Below are 25,691 nucleotides of genomic sequence, written 5' to 3'. Positions count from 1 at the left end.
CCAGTTTGGGTTGGAATTCCCAGTTTGGGATGGGATTCCCAGTTTGGGATGGGATTCCCAGTTTGGGGATTGGAATTCCCAGTTTGGGATGGGATTCCCAGTTTGGGATGGGATTCCCAGTTTGGGATGGGATTCCCAGTTTGGGTTGGAATTCCCAGTTTGGGATGGGATTCCCAGTTTATGGCTGGAATTCCCAGTTGGGGTTGGGATTCCCAGTTTGGGATGGGATTCCCAGTTTGGGTTGGGATTCCCAGTTTGGGATGGGATTCCCAGTTTGGGATGGGATTCCCAGTTTGGGATGCGATTCCCAGTTTGGGATGGGATTCCCAGTTTGGGTTGGGATTCCCAGTTTGGGATGGGATTCCCAGTTTGGGATGAAATTCCCAGTTTGGGGATTGGAATTCCCAGTTTGGGATGGGATTCCCAGTTTGGGATGGGATTCCCAGTTTGGGATGCGATTCCCAGTTTGGGATGGGATTCCCAGTTTGGGGATTGGAATTCCCAGTTTGGGATGGGATTCCCAGTTTGGGATGGGATTCCCAGTTTGGGATGGGATTCCCAGTTTGGGATGGGATTCCCAGTTTGGGATGGAATTCCCATTTTTAATGAAATTCCCGGGGTTTTTTTGGCCACAATTCCCATTTTTTGCCATAATTCCAATTTTGGAATGGAACTAACATTTGTAACAGAATTACCGATTTTTTTTGGCCATAGTTCCCATTTTTTAATGGAATTCCCATTTTTCCCATAATTCCCATTTTTTCCAGAATTCCTTTTTTTTTGACAGAATTCCCATTTTTTACGTAATTTCTCGGGTTTTTTGCCATATCTCCCAATTTCTGATGGAATTCCTGGGTTTTTAGTCATAATTCCCAATTTTTTTTTACAGAATTCCTGGGGTTTATTGCCATAATTACATTATTTATAGAATTCCCATTTTTTGGCCACAAATGGGAATTCCATAAATAATGTAATTATTTATGGAATAAATAATTTTTAATGGAATTCCAGTGGTTTTTTTGCCATAATTCCGGGATTTTTACAGAATTCCCATTTTTTTGGCCGTAATTCCCATTTTTCTGCAGAATTTCTGGGGTTTTTTTGCCATAATTACAATTTTTTACAGAATTTCCATTTTTTGGCCATAATTTCCCTTTTTTTTAACTGAATTCCTGGGGTTTTTTGCCATAATTACATTATTTATGGAATTACCATTTTTTGGCCATAATTCCAATTTTTAATGGAATTCCAGTGGTTTTTTTGCCACAATTCCGGGTTTTTTACAGAATTCCCATTTTTTTGGCCATAATTGCCATTTTTTACATAATTCCTCGGGTTTTTTGCCATAACTCCCAATTTCTGATGGAATTCCTGGGTTTTTAGCCATAGTTCCCATTTCTTTTTTTTTACAGAATTCCTGGGGGTTTTTAGCCATAATTACAATTTTTTTACAGAATTCCCATTTTTTTGGCCATAATTTCCCTTTTTTTTAACTGAATTCTTGGGTTTTTGCCATAATTCCCATTTTTATGGAATTCCAGTGGTTTTTTGCCATAATTCCGGTATTTCTACAGAATTCCCATTTTTTCCTATAATTCCCATTTTTCTACAGAATTCCTGGGGTTTTTTTTGCCATAATAACATTATTTATGGAATTCCCATTTTTTGGCCGTAATTCCCATTTTTTTATGGAATTCCTGGGGTTTTTTTGCCACAATTCCCATTTTTATTGGAATTCCCATTTTATTCGCCATAATTCCCATTTTTTTGGACGGAATTCCCGGATTTCATTTCGCCGTAATTGCAGCTTTTTTACAGCATTCCCGTTTTTTGCCATAATCCCGTTTTTTAAAATTGAATTTTTTTAACCACAATTCCCATTTTTTTTTAATTTTTGGCCATAACACCCATTTTTGTACTGAATTCCAGGGGTTTTTCTTCCATAATTCCCATTTTTTTTTATTTTTTGGCCAGAACACCCATTTTTGTACTGAATTCCAGGGGTTTTTCTTCCATAATTCCCGTTTTTTCTGCGATTCCCGGGTTCCTTTCCAGATGTTTTCTTCCCGTCGCCGTCGCCGTGGCTCCCGGCCTTCGTCCTGCTCCTCATCCTCGCGCTGTGCCTGGCGCTGGCCGCGGCTGCCCGCCTGCGCCGTGAGCAGAAAATCCCCAAAAATCAACATTTCCCATTTTCCCTCCATTCCCATTTTCCTCCATTTCCATTTCCCTCCATTCCCATTTTCCTCCATTTCCCCTCTTTTCCCTCCATTCCCATTTCCCTCCATTCCCATTTTCCTCCATTTCCATTTCCCTCCATTCCCATTTTCCTCCATTTCCCCTCTTTTCCCTCCATTCCCATTTTCCTCCATTTCCCCTCTTTTCCCTCCATTCCCATTTTCCTCCATTTCCCCCTTTTTCCTCCATTTCCATTTTCCTCCATTTCCCCCTTTTTCCTCCTTTCCCCCCCTTTTTATTCCCTTTTCTCCCTTTTTTTCCCTTTCCCCCTCTTTCTCTTCCCTTTTTATTTCCTTTTTATTTCCCCCTTTTTATTTCCTTTTTATTTCCCCTTTTTCTCCCTTTTCCCTCTTTCTATTTCCCTTTTTATTTCTGTTTTTCCCCTTTTTTCTCCCTCTTTATTTCCCTTTTTCTTTCCTTTTCCCCACTTTAAATTTCCTTTATTATTTTCCCCTTTTTATTTCCTTTTTATTTCCCATTTTCCCTCTATTTCCCCCTTTTCCCTCCCTTTCCCCCCCTTTTTATTCCCTTTTTTCCCCTTTTCCCACCTTTTTTATTTCCCCTTTCTCCCTTTTTTCCCTTTCCCCCTCTTTTTCTTCCCTTTTAATTTCCTTTTTATTTCCCCCTTTTCCCCTTTTTATTTCCTTTTTATTTCCCCTTTCCCCCCCAATTTCTTTCTTTTTTCCCCCTTTTCTCTCTTTCCATTTCCCTTTTTATTTCTGTTTTTCCCCTTCTTTCTCCCTTTTTATTTCCCTTATTCTTCCCTTTTCCCCACTTTAAATTTCCTTTATTCTTTTCCCCTTTTCATTTCCTTTTTATTTCCCCCCAATTTCCCCTTTTTTCCTCCCTTCCCCCCCTTTTATTTCCCTCTCATTTCTATTTTTTCCCTCTTTTCCTCCTCTTTCCCTTTTTGTTCCGTTCTCCCTCCTTTCCATTTCCCTCTTTTCCACCTTTTCCTCCCCTTTTATTTCCCTTTTTCCCATTTCCCCTTTTCAATTCCCTTTTTTCCTCTTTCCCCTTTTTTATTTCCTTTCCCCCCCATTTTCCCCTCTTTGTCTTCACTTTTTTCCCCCTTTTCCCTCTTTTTCTTCCTTTCCCCCCTTTCTATTTCCCTTTCATTTCTGTTTTTCTTCCCTTTTTCTCTCTTTTTTTATTTCTCTTTTCCCTTTTCTTCTTCCCTTTCCCCCCTTTTTCTTTCCCTTTTTCTTCCTCCTCTTTTTCTGTTTTTCCCCATTTTTCCATTTTTCCCATTTCTGCCCTTTTCCCCCTCATTTTTCCCCTTCAATTTTTCCGTTTTTTGTTTTCTTCCCCATTTCCATTTTTCTTTCCCCTTTTCCTCCCTTTATTTCATTAATTAAAAATTCATTACCCGTTAATTAACCACTAATTACCCATTAATAACACAATTATTCATCATTAACTACCCAGTTATTAGCTACTAATTAGTCGTTATTAATTAATCATTATTGTTGATCATTAACTACCCATTAATTAGCGATTAATTACCCATTCATTTCCCTGGTAAATACCCACTAATTACCAACTAATTACCCACTCTGTACCCATTAATTACCGATTTATTAGATATTAATATCCTGTTCATTAACCATTCAGCACCCATTAATTGCTCATTAATTACCCAGTAATTTATCCATTATTTACTCATTAATTGCCAATTAATCACTCCTAATTTATTCAATAATTACCAAATAATTATCCATTTATAACCAATTAACTGCCAATTAATTACCCATCATTAATTACCCATTCATCACCCATAATGTCCCCATTTATTACCCATTAATTTCTCATTAATTACCCAACATTTACCAATTAATTACCCATGATGTATCATTTAATTACCCATTAATTATCCATTAATTTCCCATTATCTGCCCATTAATTTCCCATTAATTGTCTCCTAATTACCGGTTCCCCAGGAGACCGCCGGATTCTGGCTCAGGAGCGTGAGTGCATTAATGAATTGCGTTTATTAATTATTAATTAATTTTTCATTATTTATATTAATTTTTCATTATTTTAATTAAATTTAAATTTAATTTTAAATAATTTTAAATTTAGATTAATTTCCACCAAAAAGAAAGCAGAATTAAATACTATATAAAATGAAATGAAATTAATTAAACTAAATTAAATTGAGATGAAATAAAATTGAATAAAATCGATGAAATTAAATTAAATTAAATGATATGAAATAAATTAAATTTTTAAAAATAGAATAAAATAAATGAAATTAAATGAAAATAAATTATATTTTAAAAATAGAATGAAATATGAAATGTAATGAAATTATAAATAAAAGATAAAACTGAAACGAAATAAAATATGAAACGAAAATAAATCAAAAGAAAAGAAATGAAATGAAATAAAACTTCAAAAATTAAAGAATAGAAACAAAAATTCCATTTCAAATCCCATTTCCTCTCCCGTTCCCAGGGAAATCCCAGCAGGAAATCAGCGAGGGTGAGCTCAGCTCTGCAATTCCCCAAATCCCCAAAATTCCCAAAGTTCCAGCCCCAAAATCCCCAAATTCCCAGGAATTCCCAAAATTTCCTGCTCTTAAATCCCAAATATTCCCCAAATTTCCCCAAAATTTCCATTCATAAATCCTAAAAATGACCCAAATCCCCCAAACCCCTGTGCCGAAATCCCAAATTCCCTGAAATTCCCATCTCTAAATCCCCAGATCCTCCTGCAATTCCTGAATTCGAGCCCCTAAATCCCAAAATTCCCCCAAATTCCCATCCCTAAATCCCCAAAAATTCCTGCTCCTAAATCCCCAAATTCCCAGAATTTCTGTTCCTAAATCCCCAAAATTCCCCAAATTCCCATCCCCAAATCCCCAACATCCCCCACAATTCCCAGTCCTAAATCCCAAAAATTCCCCAAATTCCCGGAATTCCCATTCCTAAATCCCAAAAATTCCCCAAATTCCCGGAATTCCCATCCCTAAATCCCCCAAATCCCGGAATTCCCATTCCTTAATCCCCAAATTCCCAGAACTTCCTTTCCTAAATCCCAAAAATTTCTGGAATTCCCAAAAATTCCCATCCCTAAATTCCCAAATTCCCGACCCCAAATTCCCAAAATCTCCCAAAATTTCCACCCCAAATTCCCAAAAATTCCCAGAATTCCCAAATTCCCCTGGAACTTCCCACCCTAAATCCCAAAAATTCCCCAAAATTCCCTTCCCAAATCCCAAAATTTCCCCAAAATTCCCATCCCTAAATCTCCAAATTCCCTCAAAATTCCCAAAATCCCAAAAATTCCTGGAACCCTCCAAAATTCCGTCCCTAAATCCCCAAATTTCCCCCAAATTCTCGTTCCTAAATCCAAAAATTCCCCCAAAATTCCCTTTCCTAAATCCCAAAATTCCCCAAATTCCCCCAAAATTCCCGGAATCCTCCAAAATTCCATTTCTAAATCCACAAATTCCCCAAACATCCTGCTCCTAAACCCCCAAATTCCCAGAAATTCTGTTTCTAAATCCCAAAAATTCCCGATATTCCCCAAAATTCCCGTCCCTAAATTCCAAAAAATTCCCAGAATTCCTGTCCCTAAATCCCCCAAATTCCTGGAATCCTCCAAAATTCCTGAATTCCCAGAATTCCCGTTCCTAAATCCCAACAATTCCTGGAATCCTCCAAAATTCCATTCCTAAATCCCCAAATTCCCGGAATTTCTGTTCCTAAATCCCCAAGTTCCCCAAAATTCCCATTCCCAAATCCCAAAAATTCCCCAAATTCTCCAAAAATTTCTGAATTCCCCAAAATTCCCGTCCCCAAATCCCCAAATTCCCCAAATTCCTGAATCCCCAAATTCCCAAATTCCCCAAATTCCCAAATCCCCCAATTCCACAAATCCCCGAATCCCGAAATCCCCGAATTCCCAAATCCCTGAATTCCCAAATTCCCAAATTCCCAAATCCCCCAAATCCCCGAATTCCCAAATTCCCCGAATCCCCAAATCCCCAAATCTCCAAATCCCCAAATCCCCAAATTCCCAAATCCCCAAATTCCCAAATCCACAAATTCCCGAATTCCCAAATTCTCAAATTCCCCAAATTCGCAAATCCCCGAATCCTCAAATTCCCCAAATCCCCAAATCCCTGAATCCCCCAATTCCCCAAATTCCCAAATCCCCGAATCTCCAAATTCCCCAAATTCCAAAATTCCCAAATTCCCCAAATTCCCAAATCCCGAAATCTCCGAATCCTCAAATTCCCCAAATTCCCAAATTCCCCAAATTCACGAATCTCCAAATTCCCCAAATCCCCGAATCCCCAAATTCCCAAATTCCCCAAATCCCCCAAATTCCCAAATCCCCAAATTCCCAAATCTCCGAATTCCCAAATTCCCAAAACCCCAAATTCCCAAATCCCCAAATTCCGCAAATTCCCCAAATTCGCAAATCCCCAAATCCCCGAATCCCCAAATTCCCCAATACTCCAAATTCTCCAAATTCCCGAATCCCCAAATCCCCGAATCCCCAAATTCCCAAATTCCCAAATCTCCAAATTCCCAAATCCCTAAATTCCCAAATTTCCAAATTCTCCAAATCCCCAAATTCCCCAAATTCCCGAATCCCCAAATCCCCAAATTCCCCAAATTCCCAAATCCTCAAATTCCCGAATCCCCAAATTCCCAAATCCCCAAATTCTGAAATCTCCGAATTCCCAAATTCCCGAATCCCCGCAGAGACCGAGGAGCTCAGGATGGAGCTGGGTAAGAGCTGCATTCATTCATTAATAACAACTAATAAAATCATTATTAGAATTAATTAACAATTACCGGCTAATTATTAATTTATTAGCATTTAATTAATTTGTTATCAGCCCCTAATGAATGATATATTAGCCGCTAATTAGCTAATTATTAATCCTAGGTTAATTATTTATTAGACTTAGGTTAATTATCTAAATAATGATTGATTAGACATAGACTAATTATAATTACAGGAACACTAATTAATTAGTACAAATAGACTAATTAATTATTTATTAGACACAGATAAATTAATTACTGATTAGACATAGACTAATTATTATTACATGTAGAATAATTAATTATTTATTAGACGTAGATCAATTAATTATTGCTCAGACATAGACTAATTAATGATTTATTAAACAATGACTAATTAATAGGGACGTTAATAATTAGACTCGAATTCTTTATTAGCTTTATTCTGATTATTATTTATTTCAATTAATATTCGTAATAATATTCATAGATTTAATTATTATATTAATTGTAATTTTAATTATTTAGCTAAAAAGTTTGCAACAATTAATTAATAAATAATTAAATTTATATTAAACACAATAGTTAATTAGCAATAAAAAGTTAATTAATTATAATTAGATAATTAAATATTAAATACAATATAATAATTAAAAATAATGCAGTAATTAATAATAATAAAGTATATAAAATATAATAAAAATAATTAAAGTAATAATAATAATTAATTATATTAAAATTAGCAATAAAAATATGAAAGAATGATAATGAATTACTAATTACTAACTCATAAATGAAAATAATAAATAAAAATAAAAATTTTACAAAATAATAAATCTATTAATTATTTATGTATAGCAGCCACTATTCATTATTAGTCTGGCACTAATTAATGATTAATTGCCAATTAATAATTTCAATTTTTCTCTTTTTTCCAGAGGAGGTGACGGGGAAACTCCAGAGGGGTAAAAATGCTCAAGCTGCGATTTTGGGAATTGAGATTTCTGCGAATTAGTTCCGTAATTAATTAGTTAATTAATAAATTCATTCAGCAATTAATTATTTATCACAGGGAAAATCTGAGATTATTTTGGGAAAAAGACACAAAAAAATGGGAAATTTCAAATTAATTTAAAATTTGTTTAAGCCTGAATTAATTATGGATTAATTAATTTAAATCATGTTTTAATATTTGTTATTTATCATTAATGTATAATAGCTATTTCAGATTTCTAATAACAAATTATTAATAAATTATATATTAATAATTATTTTCTCTTAATTAAAAATAAAAATATTCATTAATAGTTATTCACTTCTATCAATAAAATGAATTTTCTAGGAATTATTGAATAATAACAAATTATTAATTGTTAATATTAATTTATAACTATTATTTTTATTTTTATAATAATAAAGTATTAATTATTATCAATGTCTAATAAAAACAATTTTCTAGGAAGAAAATAATAGAATTGCAATATTAATAAATAATCAACAATTTCTAATAGAATTTAAGTTTCTCATAATAAATTAATAATAATATAATATCAATTAATATTAATTTTAAATAAAATTTATTTTCAGAAATTAAAAAAATGATAAAATATTCATTAGTAATTATGAATTTCTAATAAATAATTGAATTCTCTTAAGTAAATAATAAAGAAATATTCATTAATAATTATTGATTGCTAATAATAAATTCAATTATCTAATAGCAAGTTAATAATAAGAAATTATTCATTGTAATCATAAATGTATAAAAATAAATTAAATTTTCTAATAATTAATTTCAATTAGTCATTAATAATGATTAGTTTTAACAATAATTTTTATAATAATTCATTATTTTAAAGAATTGTATTTATTAATTAATCATTTATAATAATATATTCATTTTAAGTAATTAATAATAATGAGCTATTTATTCACAAATATTAATTTCTAATGATTAATTATTTAATTAATTGATATCCCAGAATTCCCCAATTTCCTTTTCTGCCCCTGCAGAGAAACTGGAGATGGACACGAGACTGGGTGAGGCTCTAATTAATGATCGATTAGCCAGGGACTAATTAATGATTGATAAGACAATGACTAATTAATGACTGATTAGACAGAGACTACTTAATGATTGATCAGGCATTGACTAATTAATAGTTGATTAGAGAGGGACTCATTCAAGATTGATTAGAAAGAGTGTAATAAATGATTGATTAGATATGGGCTAATTAACCAATGATTAAACACAGACAGATTAATGATTGATTAGGCATTGTCTAATTAATGATTGCTTAGACAGGGACTCATTAAGGATTGATTAGAGACTAATGAGTAATTGATTAGGTATTTATTAAATTGTTATTAGACAGAGACTAATTAATGATTGATTAGACGAAGACTAATTAATGATTGATTAGGCATTGACCAATGATCGATTAGACAGAGATTAATAATGACTAATTAGAAATAGGCCAATTAATGATTGATTAGACAGAGAATAATTAATGACTGATTAGACATTGACACAGGTGTCACACTCAGGTGTCACTCAGGTGTCACACTCAGGTGTCACTCAGGTGTCACACACAATTGTCACACTCAGGTGTCACTCAGGTGTCACACTCAGGTGTCACACTCAGGTGTCACACACAGGTGTCACACACAGGTGTCACACAGGTGTCACACTCAGGTGTCACACTCAGGTGTCACACTCAGGTGTCACACTCAGGTGTCACACACAGGTGTCACACTCAGGTGTCACCCAGGTGTCACTCAGGTGTCACACACAATTGTCACACTCAGGTGTCACTCAGGTGTCACACACAGGTGTCACACTCAGGTGTCACTCAGGTGTCACACTCAGGTGTCACTCTCAGGTGTCACACTCAGGTGTCACACTCAGGTGTCACACAGGTGTCACTCTCAGGTGTCACACACAGGTGTCACACTCAGGTGTCACACTCAGGTGTCACACTCAGGTGTCACACACAGGTGTCACTCAGGTGTCACACTCAGGTGTCACACTCAGGTGTCACACTCAGATGTCACACAGGTGTCACACACAGGTGTCACACACAGGTGTCACACTCAGGTGTCACACTCAGGTGTCACACACAGGTGTCACACTCAGGTGTCACACACAATTGTCACACTCAGGTGTCACTGAGGTGTCACTCAGGTGTCGCACTCAGGTGTCACACACAATTGTCACACTCAGGTGTCACACAGGTGTCACTCAGGTGTCACACACAATTGTCACACTCAGGTGTCGCACTCAGGTGTCACACACAATTGTCACACTCAGGTGTCACACTCAGGTGTCACACAGGTGTCGCACTCAGGTGTCGCACTCAGGTGTCACACACAGGTGTCACACACAGGTGTCACACTCAGGTGTCACTCAGATGTCACACTCAGGTGTCACACAGGTGTCACACAGGTGTCACACTCAGGTGTCACACACAGGTGTCACACACAGGTGTCACACACAGCTGTCACACTCAGGTGTCACTCAGGTGTCACTCAGGTGTCACTCAGGTGTCACACACAGGTGTCACACAGGTGTCACACTCAGGTGTCACACTCAGGTGTCACACTCAGGTGTCACTCAGGTGTCACACAGGTGTCACTCAGGAGTCACACTCAGGTGTCACACTCAGGTGTCACACTCAGGTGTCACACACAGGTGTCACACTCAGGTGTCACACACAGGTGTCACACACAGGTGACACACACAGGTGTCACACTCAGGTGTCACACTCAGGTGTCACACTCAGGTGTCACTCAGGTGTCACACTCAGATGTCACACAGGTGTCACACTCAGGTGTCACACACAGGTGTCACACAGGTGTCACACTCAGGTGTCACACTCAGGTGTCACACTCAGGTGTCACACTCAGATGTCACACAGGTGTCACACTCAGGTGTCACACTCAGGTGTCACTCAGGTGTCACTCAGGTGTCACACTCAGGTGTCACACACAGGTGTCACACTCAGGTGTCACACTCAGATGTCACACTCAGGTGTCACACACAGGTGTCACACTCAGGTGTCACACTCAGGTGTCACACTCAGGTGTCACACACAGGTGTCACACTCAGGTGTCACTCAGGTGTCACACACAGGTGTCACTCAGGTGTCACACTCAGGTGTCACACACAGGTGTCACACTCAGGTGTCACACACAGGTGTCACACAGGTGTCACACTCAGGTGTCACACACAGGTGTCACACTCAGGTGTCACTCAGGTGTCACTCAGGTGTCACACAGGTGTCACACTCAGGTGTCACACTCAGGTGTCACACACAGGTGTCACACTCAGGTGTCACACTCAGGTGTCACACACAGGTGTCACTCAGGTGTCACACTCAGGTGTCACACACAGGTGTCACACACAGGTGTCACACACAGGTGTCACTCAGGTGTCACACTCAGGTGTCACACACAGGTGTCACTCAGGTGTCACACACAGGTGTCACACACAGGTGTCACACACAGGTGTCACACAGGTGTCACACTCAGGTGTCACACTCAGGTGTCACACACAGGTGTCACACAGGTGTCACACACAGGTGTCACACTCAGGTGTCACCCAGGTGTCACTCAGGTGTCACACTCAGGTGTCACACACAGGTGTCACACTCAGGTGTCACTCAGGTGTCACACAGAGGTGTCACACTCAGGTGTCACACTCAGGTGTCACTCAGGTGTCACACTCAGGTGTCACACACAGGTGTCACACACAGGTGTCACACAGGTGTCACACACAGGTGTCACACTCAGGTGTCACACACAGGTGTCACACTCAGGTGTCACACTCAGGTGTCACACAGGTGTCACACAGGTGTCACACTCAGGTGTCACACACAAGTGTCACACTCAGGTGTCACACTCAGGTGTCACACAGGTGTCACTCAGGTGTCACACACAGGTGTCACACTCAGGTGTCACTCAGGTGTCACACAGGTGTCACACACAGGTGTCACACTCAGGTGTCACACAGGTGTCACACACAGGTGTCACACACAGGTGTCACTCAGGTGTCACTCAGGTGTCACACTCAGGTGTCACACTCAGGTGTCACACAGGTGTCACACTCAGGTGTCACACACAGGTGTCACACTCAGGTGTCACTCAGGTGTCACACTCAGGTGTCACACACAGGTGTCACACACAGGTGTCACACACAGGTGTCACACTCAGGTGTCACACTCAGGTGTCACTCAGGTGTCACACACAGGTGTCACACAGGTGTCACACACAGGTGTCACACTCAGGTGTCACACAGAGGTGTCACACTCAGGTGTCACTCAGGTGTCACTCAGGTGTCACACTCAGGTGTCACACTCAGGTGTCACTCAGGTGTCACACACAGGTGTCACTCAGGTGTCACACTCAGGTGTCACACTCAGGTGTCACACACAGGTGTCACACAGGTGTCACACACAGGTGTCACACTCAGGTGTCACACAGAGGTGTCACACTCAGGTGTCACTCAGGTGTCACTCAGGTGTCACACTCAGGTGTCACACTCAGGTGTCACTCAGGTGTCACACACAATTGTCACACACAGGTGTCACACACAGGTGTCACACACATGTGTCACACTCAGGTGTCACACAGAGGTGTCACACAGGTGTCACACAGGTGTCACTCAGGTGTCACACACAGGTGTCACACTCAGGTGTCACACTCAGATGTCACACACAGGTGTCACTCAGGTGTCACACAGAGGTGTCACATAGGTGTCACACAGGTGTCACACAGGTGTCACACTCAGGTGTCACACACAGGTGTCACACACAGGTGTCACTCAGGTGTCACACTCAGGTGTCACACAGGTGTCACACACAGGTGTCACACACAGGTGTCACACACAGGTGTCACACACAGGTGTCACACTCAGGTGTCACTCAGGTGTCACACACAGGTGTCACACTCAGGTGTCACACACAATTGTCACACACAGGTGTCACACATGTGTCACACACAGGTGTCACACTCAGGTGTCACACTCAGGTGTCACACACAATTGTCACACACAGGTGTCACACATGTGTCACACACAGGTGTCACACTCAGGTGTCACACACAATTGTCACACTCAGGTGTCACTCAGGTGTCACTCAGGTGTCACACACAATTGTCACACTCAGGTGTCACACTCAGGTGTCACACTCAGGTGTCACACACAATTTTCACACACAATTGTCACACTCAGGTGTCACACACAATTGTCACACTCAGGTGTCACACTCAGGTGTCACACAGGTGTCACTCAGGTGTCACACACAATTGTCACACTCAGGTGTCACACACAGGTGTCACACTCAGATGTCACACAGGTGTCACACTCAGGTGTCACACTCAGATGTCACACAGGTGTCACACTCAGGTGTCACACTCAGGTGTCACACTCAGATGTCACACAGGTGTCACACTCAGGTGTCACACTCAGGTGTCACACAGGTGTCACACACAGGTGTCGCACTCAGGTGTCACACACAATTGTCACACTCAGGTGTCACACTCAGGTGTCACACACAGGTGTCACACACAGGTGTCACTCAGGTGTCACACTCAGGTGTCACACACAATTGTCACACTCAGGTGTCACACTCAGGTGTCACACAGGTGTCACACTCAGGTGTCACACACAGGTGTCACTCAGGTGTCACACAGGTGTCACACTCAGGTGTCACACACAGGTGTCACACACAGGTGTCACTCAGGTGTCACTCAGGTGTCACACTCAGGTGTCACACACAGGTGTCACTCAGGTGTCACACAGGTGTCACACACAGGTGTCACACTCAGGTGTCACACAGGTGTCACACACAGGTGTCACACACAGGTGTCACTCAGGTGTCACTCAGGTGTCACACTCAGGTGTCACACTCAGGTGTCACACAGGTGTCACACTCAGGTGTCACACACAGGTGTCACACTCAGGTGTCACTCAGGTGTCACACTCAGGTGTCACACACAGGTGTCACACACAGGTGTCACACACAGGTGTCACACTCAGGTGTCACACTCAGGTGTCACACAGAGGTGTCACACTCAGGTGTCACTCAGGTGTCACTCAGGTGTCACACTCAGGTGTCACACTCAGGTGTCACTCAGGTGTCACACACAATTGTCACACACAGGTGTCACACACAGGTGTCACACACATGTGTCACACTCAGGTGTCACACAGAGGTGTCACACAGGTGTCACACAGGTGTCACTCAGGTGTCACACACAGGTGTCACACTCAGGTGTCACACTCAGATGTCACACACAGGTGTCACTCAGGTGTCACACAGAGGTGTCACATAGGTGTCACACAGGTGTCACACAGGTGTCACACTCAGGTGTCACACACAGGTGTCACACACAGGTGTCACTCAGGTGTCACACTCAGGTGTCACACAGGTGTCACACACAGGTGTCACACACAGGTGTCACACACAGGTGTCACACTCAGGTGTCACTCAGGTGTCACACACAGGTGTCACACTCAGGTGTCACACACAATTGTCACACACAGGTGTCACACATGTGTCACACACAGGTGTCACACTCAGGTGTCACACTCAGGTGTCACACACAATTGTCACACACAGGTGTCACACATGTGTCACACACAGGTGTCACACTCAGGTGTCACACACAATTGTCACACTCAGGTGTCACTCAGGTGTCACTCAGGTGTCACACACAATTGTCACACTCAGGTGTCACACTCAGGTGTCACACTCAGGTGTCACACACAATTTTCACACACAATTGTCACACTCAGGTGTCACACACAATTGTCACACTCAGGTGTCACACTCAGGTGTCACACAGGTGTCACTCAGGTGTCACACACAATTGTCACACTCAGGTGTCACACACAGGTGTCACACTCAGATGTCACACAGGTGTCACACTCAGGTGTCACACTCAGATGTCACACAGGTGTCACACTCAGGTGTCACACTCAGGTGTCACACTCAGATGTCACACAGGTGTCACACTCAGGTGTCACACTCAGGTGTCACACAGGTGTCACACACAGGTGTCGCACTCAGGTGTCACACACAATTGTCACACTCAGGTGTCACACTCAGGTGTCACACACAGGTGTCACTCAGGTGTCACACTCAGGTGTCACACTCAGGTGTCACACACAGGTGTCGCACTCAGGTGTCACACACAATTGTCACACTCAGGTGTCACACTCAGGTGTCACACTCAGGTGTCACACAGGTGTCACACTCAGGTGTCACACACAGGTGTCACACTCAGGTGTCACTCAGGTGTCACACAGAGGTGTCACATAGGTGTCACACAGGTGTCACACAGGTGTCACACTCAGGTGTCACACACAGGTGTCACACTCAGGTGTCACACAGGTGTCACACTCAGGTGTCACACACAGGTGTCACACTCAGGTGTCACACTCAGGTGTCACACTCAGGTGTCACACTCAGGTGTCACACAGGTGTCACACTCAGGTGTCACACACAGGTGTCACACTCAGGTGTCACTCAGGTGTCACACTCAGGTGTCACACACAGGTGTCACACACAGGTGTCACACACAGGTGTCACACTCAGGTGTCACTCAGGTGTCACACTCAGGTGTCACACTCAGGTGTCACACAGGTGTCACACTCAGGTGTCACACACAGGTGTCACTCAGGTGTCACACACAGGTGTCACACTCAGGTGTCACACACAGGTGTCACACAGGTGTCACACTCAGGTGTCACTCAGGTGTCGCACTCAGGTGTCACACTCAGGTGTCACACACAGGTGTCACACACAGGTGTCACTCAGGTGTCACACTCAGGTGTCACACACAGGTGTCACACTCAGGTGTCACTCAGGTGTCACACTCAGGTGTCACACACAGGTGTCACACTCAGGTGTCACTCAGGTGTCACTCAGGTGTCACACACAGGTGTCACTCAGGTGTCACACACAGGTGTCACACTCAGGAGTCACACACAGGTGTCACACACAGGTGTCACTCAGGTGTCACACTCAGGTGTCACACACAGGTGTCACACTCAGGTGTCACTCAGGTGTCACACTCAGGTGTCACACACAGGTGTCACACTCAGGTGTCACACACAGGTGTCACACTCAGGTGTCACACAGGTGTCACACACATGTGTCACACTCAGGTGTCACACAGGTGTCACACTCAGGTGTCACACTCAGGTGTCACACAGGTGTCACACACATGTGTCACACTCAGGTGTCACACTCAGGTGTCACACTCAGGTGTCACACACAGGTGTCACACTCAGGTGTCACACAGGTGTCACACTCAGGTGTCACACTCAGGTGTCACACACAGGTGTCACACAGGTGTCACACAGGTGTCACTCAGGTGTCACACACAGGTGTCACACTCAGGTGTCACACTCAGGTGTCACTCAGGTGTCACACTCAGGTGTCACACTCAGGTGTCACTCAGGTGTCACACACAATTGTCACACACAGGTGTCACACACAGGTGTCACACACAGGTGTCACACTCAGGTGTCACACAGGTGTCACACACATGTGTCACACTCAGGTGTCACACAGAGGTGTCACACAGGTGTCACACAGGTGTCACTCAGGTGTCACACACAGGTGTCACACTCAGGTGTCACACTCAGATGTCACACACAGGTGTCACTCAGGTGTCACACAGAGGTGTCACATAGGTGTCACACAGGTGTCACTCAGGTGTCACACTCAGGTGTCACACACAGGTGTCACTCAGGTGTCACACACAGGTGTCACACTCAGGTGTCACACTCAGATGTCACACACAGGTGTCACTCAGGTGTCACACAGAGGTGTCACATAGGTGTCACACAGGTGTCACACAGGTGTCACACTCAGGTGTCACACACAGGTGTCACACACAGGTGTCACTCAGGTGTCACACTCAGGTGTCACACAGGTGTCACACACAGGTGTCACACACAGGTGTCACACACAGGTGTCACACTCAGGTGTCACTCAGGTGTCACACACAGGTGTCACACTCAGGTGTCACACACAATTGTCACACTCAGGTGTCACTCAGGTGTCACTCAGGTGTCACACACAATTGTCACACTCAGGTGTCACACTCAGGTGTCACACTCAGGTGTCACACACAATTTTCACACACAATTGTCACACTCAGGTGTCACACACAATTGTCACACTCAGGTGTCACACTCAGGTGTCACACAGGTGTCACTCAGGTGTCACACACAATTGTCACACTCAGGTGTCACACACAGGTGTCACACTCAGATGTCACACAGGTGTCACACTCAGGTGTCACACTCAGATGTCACACAGGTGTCACACTCAGGTGTCACACTCAGGTGTCACACAGGTGTCACACACAGGTGTCGCACTCAGGTGTCACACACAATTGTCACACTCAGGTGTCACACTCAGGTGTCACACACAGGTGTCGCACTCAGGTGTCACACTCAGGTGTCACACTCAGGTGTCACACACAATTGTCACACTCAGGTGTCACTCAGGTGTCACACACAGGTGTCACTCAGGTGTCACACTCAGGTGTCACACACAGGTGTCGCACTCAGGTGTCACACACAGGTGTCACTCAGGTGTCACACTCAGGTGTCACACACAATTGTCACACTCAGGTGTCACACTCAGGTGTCACACTCAGGTGTCACACACAGGTGTCGCACTCAGGTGTCACACACAGGTGTCACACTCAGGTGTCACACTCAGGTGTCACACTCAGGTGTCGCACTCAGGTGTCACACACAATTGTCACACTCAGGTGTCGCACTCAGGTGTCACACACAATTGTGACACACAGGTGTCACACTCAGGTGTCGCACTCAGGTGTCACACTCAGGTGTCACACACAATTGTCACACTCAGGTGTCACACAGGTGTCACTCCGGTGCCACACTCACGTGTCCCTCACGTGTCCCCCCTGCCCTCTCGCCGTTCTCGTTCCAGAGCAGCTCCAGGCCCAGCTCGGTGAGTGGTTCCCACCCCCAGGCCATATGCAAATGAGATGCCCTTAATGAGCGGTAATGGCCGTCAATCAGCGATAATTACCGGTAATTAGCGCTGCTGCTCTCCAGCAGATTTCCGACGGGCCCAGAGCCACGCGGGTGAGTGCGGCCCGAGCCTTCCTCTTCTTCATCTTCCTCTTCCTCATCGTCCTCTTCCTCATCGTCATCCTCATCTTCTTCCCCTTCCCCTTCCCCTTCCTCATCCTCATCCTCATCCTCATCCTCATCCTCATCCTCATCCTCATCCTCATCCTCATCCTCATCTTCTTCCTCTTCCCCTTCCCCTTCCCCTTCCTCATCCTCATCCTCATCCTCATCTTCTTCCTCTTCCCCTTCCCCTTCCCCTTCCTCATCCTCATCTTCTTCCCCTTCCTCTTCCTCTTCCCCTTCCTCATCCTCATCCTCATCCTCATCCTCATCCTCATCCTCATCCTCATCCTCATCTTCTTCCTCTTCCCCTTCCCCTTCCCCTTCCTCATCCTCATCCTCATCCCCATCCTCATCTTCTTCCTCTTCCCCTTCCTCATCCTCATCCTCATCTTCTTCCTCTTCGTCTTCCCCTTCCCCATCCTCATCCTCATCCCCATCCTCATCTTCTTCCTCATCCCCATCCTCATCTTCTTCCTCTTCCTCTTTCCCTTCCCCTTCCTCTTCCTCTTCCTCTTCCTCTTCCCCTTCCTCATCCTCATCTTCTTCCTCATCCTCATCTTCTTCCTCTTCCTCTTCCCTTTGTTCTTCTTTCTTTCCCTTCCCCTTCCCCTTCCTCTTCCCCTTCATCTTCCTCTTCCTCTTCCTCTTTCCATTTCTCTTCCTCATCGTCTTCCCCTTCCTCATCCTCATTTTCATCCTCTCCCTCTTCCCCTTCTCCATTTCTCTTCCTCTTCCTCCATTTCTTCCTCCACTTTCTGTTCCCATTTCTCTTCCTCTTCCTTTTCTCCTTCCTCTTCCTCTTCCTTGTCCTCTTCCTGTTCCTGTTTCTCTTCCTCATCCTCTTCTCCTTCCTCATCCTCATTGTCATCCTCTTCCTCTTCCTCTTCTTTTTCCTTTTCTCATTTTCCTTTTCCTCTCCCAAACAGCACCACACGATATCGAGTGATATCACCTGATATCAAACTATATCAAATGATATCAAATGATATCACATCATCAACGATATCACATGGTATGAAACAATATAAAATTGTATCAGATTATATCCCACGATAGCCTACGATATCAAACGCTATCAAGCGCTATCAACCCCCTATCAAATCCCACCAAACGCTATCAAACCCTATCAAACACTATTGAACTCTATCAAATTCTATCAAACGCTATCAAACCCTATCACACTCCATCAAATACTATCGAACCCCTATCAAAAGCTATCAAACACTATCAAAAAACTACCAAACTCTATCAAACCCTATCAAATGCTATGAAACCCTATCAAACCCTATCAAACGCTACCAAACCCTATCAAACCCTACACTAAAACCTATCAAATCCTATCAAACGCTATCAAATGGTATCAAACCCTATCAAATGCTATCAAACCCTACCAAACCCTATCAAACCCTATCAAAAGCTATCAAACCCTGTCAAACCCTATCACACCTTATCAAATGCTATCACAGGCTATCAAACCCTATCAAACTCTATCAAACTCCATCAAACCCTATCAAACCCTATCAAAACCCATCAAACTCTATCAAACCATATCAAACACTACCAAAATCCTATAAAACTCTATCAAACCCTATCAAACCCTATCGAAAGCCTACCAAACCCTATCAAGCCCTATCAAAACCTATCAAACAGTATCACATGCTATCAAACGCTATCAAACCCCGATCAAATGCTACCAAACCCTATCAAAACCCTATCAAACTCTATCAAACACTCTCAAACCCCTATCAAACCCTATCAAGCGCTATCTAACCCTTTCAAAATCCCATCAAACCCTATCAAACCCCTATCACACACTATCAAAACCTATCAAAAGCTATCAAACACTATCAAACCCTACCAAACCCTATTAAATACTATCAAATCCCTATCAAACGCCATCAAAACCCTATCAAAACCTATCAAACCAAATCAAACCCTACCAAAAAACCTACCAAACCCTATGAAACCCTATAAAAAACCTATAAAACCCCTATCAAACCCTATCAAACGCTACCAAACCCCTATCCAACACTATCAAACCCTATCAAATGCTATCAAACCCTATCAGAAACCTACCAAACCCTATGAAGCCCTAAAAAACTCCATCAAAAACCTACCAAATCCTATCAAACCCTATCACACCTTATCAAATGCTATCACAGGCTATCAAAATCCTATCAAACCCTATCAAACCCCTTTTAAACCCTAACAAATCCTATCAAAGCCCTACCAAACCCTGTCAACCTCTATCAAACTCTATCAAACACTCTCAAACCCTATCAAAAACCTATCAAAACCCTATCAAACCTTTATCAAACGTTCCCTGCCCCCCTCTTTCCCAGTCTCGCTGACGCTGGACGAGAGCTGCACCCACCCGGCCCTGCTGATCTGGGGCCGATCCTGGATCTGCCCCAATCCCGGATCCCAAATTCCCGGCCCCGATCCCGGATCCCAAATCCCCGGCCCCGATCCCGGATCCCAGCCCCACCTGGGGGCCCTGGCCGTGGCTTGGGAGGGATTTTCCCATGGGAAGCACTACTGGGAAGTGGAGCTGGGAGACGGCAGCGACTGGGAGCTGGGCGTGCTCCGGGAGGAGATCCGGGATTCCATCCGGGATTCCCTGAGGGATTCCATTCGGGATCCCATCCGGGATTCCACCCTGGATTCCATCCCAGATTCCCTGCAGGATGAGTCCCTGAGGGATGATTCCCTGCGAGATTCTGTCCGGGATCCCATCCTGGATTCTCTGCAGGATCCCCTGGGGAATTCCACCCCAAATCCCATCCCAGATCCCATCCCAAATTCCATCCCAGATTCCGTCCCCAATTCCCTGCAGGATCCCATCCCGGATCCCATCCTGGATCCCATCCCGAATTCCCCGGATCCCATTCTGAATTCCATCCCAAATTCCATCCCAAATTCTATCCTGGATCCTATCCCAAATCCCATCCCCAATTCCCTGCAGGATCCCATCCCAGATCCCATTCGGGATTCCATCCTGGATCCCATCCCTGATTCCCTGTGGGATCCCACCCCGAATTCCCATCGGGACCACCCCATCCCCTCCATCCCGGACCCCAGCCCAGATTCCCACCGGTACCACCCCTTGCCTTCCATCCCGGGGGCAGCGGCCCCATCCCTGTCCCTGTCCCTGGCCCCATCCCTGTCCCTGTCCCTGGCCCCATCCCTGGCCCCATCCCTGGCCCCATCCCTGGCGTATTCCCGGGGCGAGTTCCGGCTGCAGGGCGGGCGGCTGCAGCGGAGCCCGGGGCGCTGCCGCGTGCTCGGGGTGCTGCTGGACCTCGAGCGGCGCCAGCTCCGGTTCTTCGACGCCGAGGAGCAGCAGCTCCTGGGATCTGTGCCGCTGGAAACCCCCGGGATTCTGTTCCCATTCTTCAGGCTGGGATCGGGCGGGAGTGGGCTGGGGATCCGCCCCGTCAGGGCTTGAAACAGACCTGGGGAATATTTGGGTGTAAAAAATTATGTTTTCAGGTGTATTTTCAAATTATTCTCATTTTAAAATTCCAATTGTCCCCTAGAAAAAACACTTTGAAATGTTTGCATTTAAAAATTAAATTCATTGTTAAATAAGCAAATAATTCTCATTTTATTATTTCAAATATTCACTGACACTAACCCAAACCGTAACACCAACTCTAACCCTAATCCTTACCCAAACCCAAATTAGAATTTAAAGATCAAAATAATTCCTATTTTAATATTACACTTATCGCCTAACCATGACAGTGACGATGACCCAAACCCAAAACCAAAACGTGACCCTAACCTTAACCCTAACATTTTTATATTCAAATTATTCTCATTTTAAAATTCCAATTATACTCTAGAACAAATCCTTTTAAATACTTGCATTTAAAAATTAAATTCCCAGTTAAATATTCAAATAATTCTCATTTTATTGTTTCAAATATTCACTGATACTGACCTAAATGATAACCCAAAGCCTAAGCCTAACTCTAACCCTAATCCTTACCCAAAATCAAATTAGAATTTAAATATCCAAATTATTCCCATTTTAATATTACACTTATCCCCTAACCCTAATGATGACCCAAAACCAAAACCTGACCCTAATCCTAAGCCTAACATTTTTTTGTTTAAATTATTCTCATTTAAAATTCCAATTATCCCCTGTAATGAACGCTTTGAAATACTCGCATTTAAAAAGTAAATTCCCTGTTAAATACTAAAATAATTCTCATTTATTTCAAATATTCACTGATGCTAACCCAAACATTAAACCTAAGCCTAAACCTACCACTGTCCCTAATCCTTACCCCAAAGCAAATGAGAATTTAAATATCAAAATTATTCCTATTTTAATACTGAAATTATCCCCTAACCCTGATCTGTTCCCGTCCTTCAGGCCAGGATCGGGCGGGAGTGGGCTGGGGATCCAACCTGTGAGGGCTTGAAACAGACCTGGGGAATATTTGGGTGTAAAAACTAAATTTTCACGTGTATTTTCAAATTATGCTCATTTTAAAATTCCAGTTATCCCTTAGAATAAACTCTTTGAAATGTTTGCATTTAAAAATTAAATTCATTGCTAAATAAGCAAATAATTCTCATTTTATTATTTCAAATATTCACTGACACTAACTTGAACATTAAAACTAAGCCTAAACCTACCACTATCCCTAATCCTTACCTAAACCCAAATTAGAATTTAAATATTCAAATTATTCCTATTTTAATATTACACTTATCCCCTAACCTTGACACTGACGGTGACCCAAACCCAAACCCAAAATCCAACCTTAACCCTAACCCTAACCCTAACATTTATATATTCAAATTATTCTCATTTTAAAATTCCAAATATACCCTAGGCCAAACCATTTGAAATGTTCACATTTAAAAATTAAATTCCCTGTTAAATATTCAAATAATTCTCATTTAATTATTTCAAATATTCACAGATGGTAACACAAACACTAAATTGAAGCCTAAGCCTAACTATAACGCTAATCCTTACCCAAACCCAAACTAGAATTTAAATGCTCAAATTTTCCAATTTTAAGAATACAATTATTCCCTGACACTGATAACCCTAACCCAAACCTAAAACCAAACCCAAACCCTGACCCTAACCCTAAAGCTAAGCCTAACATTTATATATTCAAATTATTCTCATTTAAAATTCCAATTATCCACTAGACAAAACTCTTTTAAATATTCACATTTTAAAATAAAATTTCCTGTTAAGTATTCAAATAATTTTCATTTTATTATTTCAAATATTCACTGACCCTAACCCTAACTCTAACCCAAACTCTAACCCTAAGCCTCAGCCTAACTCCAACCCTAATCCTTACCCAAATGAAATTAGAATTTAAATATTCAAATTATTCCTATTTTAATATTACACTTATCCCCTAACTCTGACAGTGATGATGACCCTAACCCAAACCCAAAACATGACCTTAACCATAACATTTATAGATTCAAATTATTCTCATTTTAAAATTCCAATTATACCCTAGGCCAACCCCCTTGAAATATTCACATTTAAAACTTAAATTCCCTGTTAAAAAATCCAGTTATCCACTAGCAAAAACCCTTTGAAATGTTCACATTTAAAATTTTTATTCCCTGTTAAATATTCAAATAATTCCAGATGTTCATTGGTTGTAACCCTAAACCTAAATCTAAACTTAACCGTAAAACTAATCCTCACCCTTTGGAATAATCACTCACAAAAATGAAATTCCCAGTTAAATATTCAAATAATTCTCATTCCAATATGCCAAACATTCGCTGACCATAAACCTCTCCCTAAACCCACCCCTAATCCTAACCCAAAAAATGACGATGACCCTAAGCCCAAACCAAATCCTTTTCCTAATCCAAATTTGAATTTAGATATTCAAATTATTCCTATTTTAATATTACAATTATCCCCAAAATCTGACACTGATGATGACCCTAACCCAAACCCAAACCCTAATCCTAACCCTAACATTCATAGATTCAAATTATTCTCATTTTAAAATTCCAATTATACCCTAGGCCAAACCCTTTGAAATATTCACATTTAAAAATTAAATTCCCTGTTAAATATTCAAATTATTCTCATTTTATTTTTTCAAATATTCAGTAACACTAATCTAAACACTAACCCTAAGTCTAGGACTAACTCCAATCCTAATCCTTACCCAAAACCAAATTAGAATTTAAATATTCTAATTATTCCTATTTTAATATTACAATTATCCCCTAACCCTAATCCTGACACTGACAATGATCCTAACCCAAACCAAATTAGCAAATGGACTAAATAAATGGAATAGTCACATTTAAAAATTAAATTTCCAGTTAAATATGCAAATAATTGTCATTTTAATATTCCAGATTTTCATTGGTTGTAACACTAAACCTAACCCTAAACCTAACTCTGACCCTTTGGGATAATCACTCATAAAAATTAAATTCCCAGTTAAATATTCAAATAATTCTCATTCCAATATGCCAAATATTTACTGACCATAAACCTCACCCTAAACCCGCCCCTAAGCCTAATCCTAATCCTTATCCTAACCCAAATTCAAATTTAAATGTTCAAATTATGCCCATTTCAATATTACAATTATCCCCTAACCTTACCCTTACACTGACAATGACCTAACCCTAACCCTAACCCTAAACCCATGGAATATTTGCGTTTAAAATTAAATTCCCTGTTAAATATTGAAATTATTGGAATATTGAATAATATTAAATATTATTATAATTTTAATATTCCAATTATCCCCTAACCCAAATCCTAACCCTAACCCTAAGCCTAACCCTTTGTAATAAACACTTTTAAAAATTAAATTCCTCCTAAACATTCAAATAAATCTTGTTTTAATATGCCAAATATTCACTGACTGTAACCCTGACCATGGTCCTAACACTGACCCATTGGAATATTCGGATTAAAAATTAAATTCCTTGTAAAATATCCAAATTATTATAATTTTAAAATTCCAATTATCCCCTAGCCCCAACCCTAACCTCAACCCTAAGCAGAACACATTGGAATATTCACTTTTAAAAATGAAATCCCAATTAGATATTCAAACTATTTTCATTTTAATATTCCAAATACTTACAAACTGTTGCTATGACCTTTACACTAACCCTAACCCAAATTCCGATAGGAATATTCAAATTATTCACATTTCACATTCCAATTGTCCCCTAATCCTGACCTTAACCCCATGCAAAATTCTGACCCTAAACCTAAACCTAACACTAACCATTAATCTAACCCTTACCCAAATTCCCATTTAAATATTCCAATTAATTCCATTTTAATATTCCAAATATTCCCTGATCCCAACCCTGACCCTGACCCTAACCCTATGGAATATTCACATCTAAAAATTAAATTCCCAGTTAAATATTGAAATTATTCTCATTTTAAAATTCCAATTATCCCCTAACACAAACCCTAACCCTAACACAAACCCTTTGAAATGTTCGTGTTTAAAAATTAAATT

General features: G+C 41.7%; 1 protein-coding gene across 1 annotated transcript in view; it reads left to right on the top strand.

The window, feature by feature from the left end:
• The window catches only part of LOC134433150 (butyrophilin subfamily 2 member A1-like), a 28,254-nt gene extending 6,542 nt beyond the window's left edge, over positions 1 to 21,712 (top strand). The window contains exons 3-9 of the mRNA XM_063182031.1: positions 2,056 to 2,154; positions 4,176 to 4,202; positions 4,693 to 4,842; positions 17,975 to 17,995; positions 18,106 to 18,132; positions 20,526 to 20,802; positions 21,361 to 21,712. Of these exons, the coding sequence (XP_063038101.1) occupies positions 2,056 to 2,154; positions 4,176 to 4,202; positions 4,693 to 4,842; positions 17,975 to 17,995; positions 18,106 to 18,132; positions 20,526 to 20,802; positions 21,361 to 21,631 (872 nt within the window). The 3' untranslated portion in view covers positions 21,632 to 21,712. The remainder of the gene's footprint in view (positions 1 to 2,055; positions 2,155 to 4,175; positions 4,203 to 4,692; positions 4,843 to 17,974; positions 17,996 to 18,105; positions 18,133 to 20,525; positions 20,803 to 21,360) is intronic.
• The last annotated feature ends 3,979 nt before the right edge of the window (positions 21,713 to 25,691 follow it).

This window comes from Melospiza melodia, unplaced genomic scaffold (genome assembly GCF_035770615.1).
Source record: "Melospiza melodia melodia isolate bMelMel2 unplaced genomic scaffold, bMelMel2.pri scaffold_145, whole genome shotgun sequence".
Classification (NCBI taxonomy): Eukaryota; Metazoa; Chordata; class Aves; order Passeriformes; family Passerellidae; genus Melospiza; species Melospiza melodia.
This window is presented reverse-complemented; position numbering and strand designations above follow the sequence as displayed.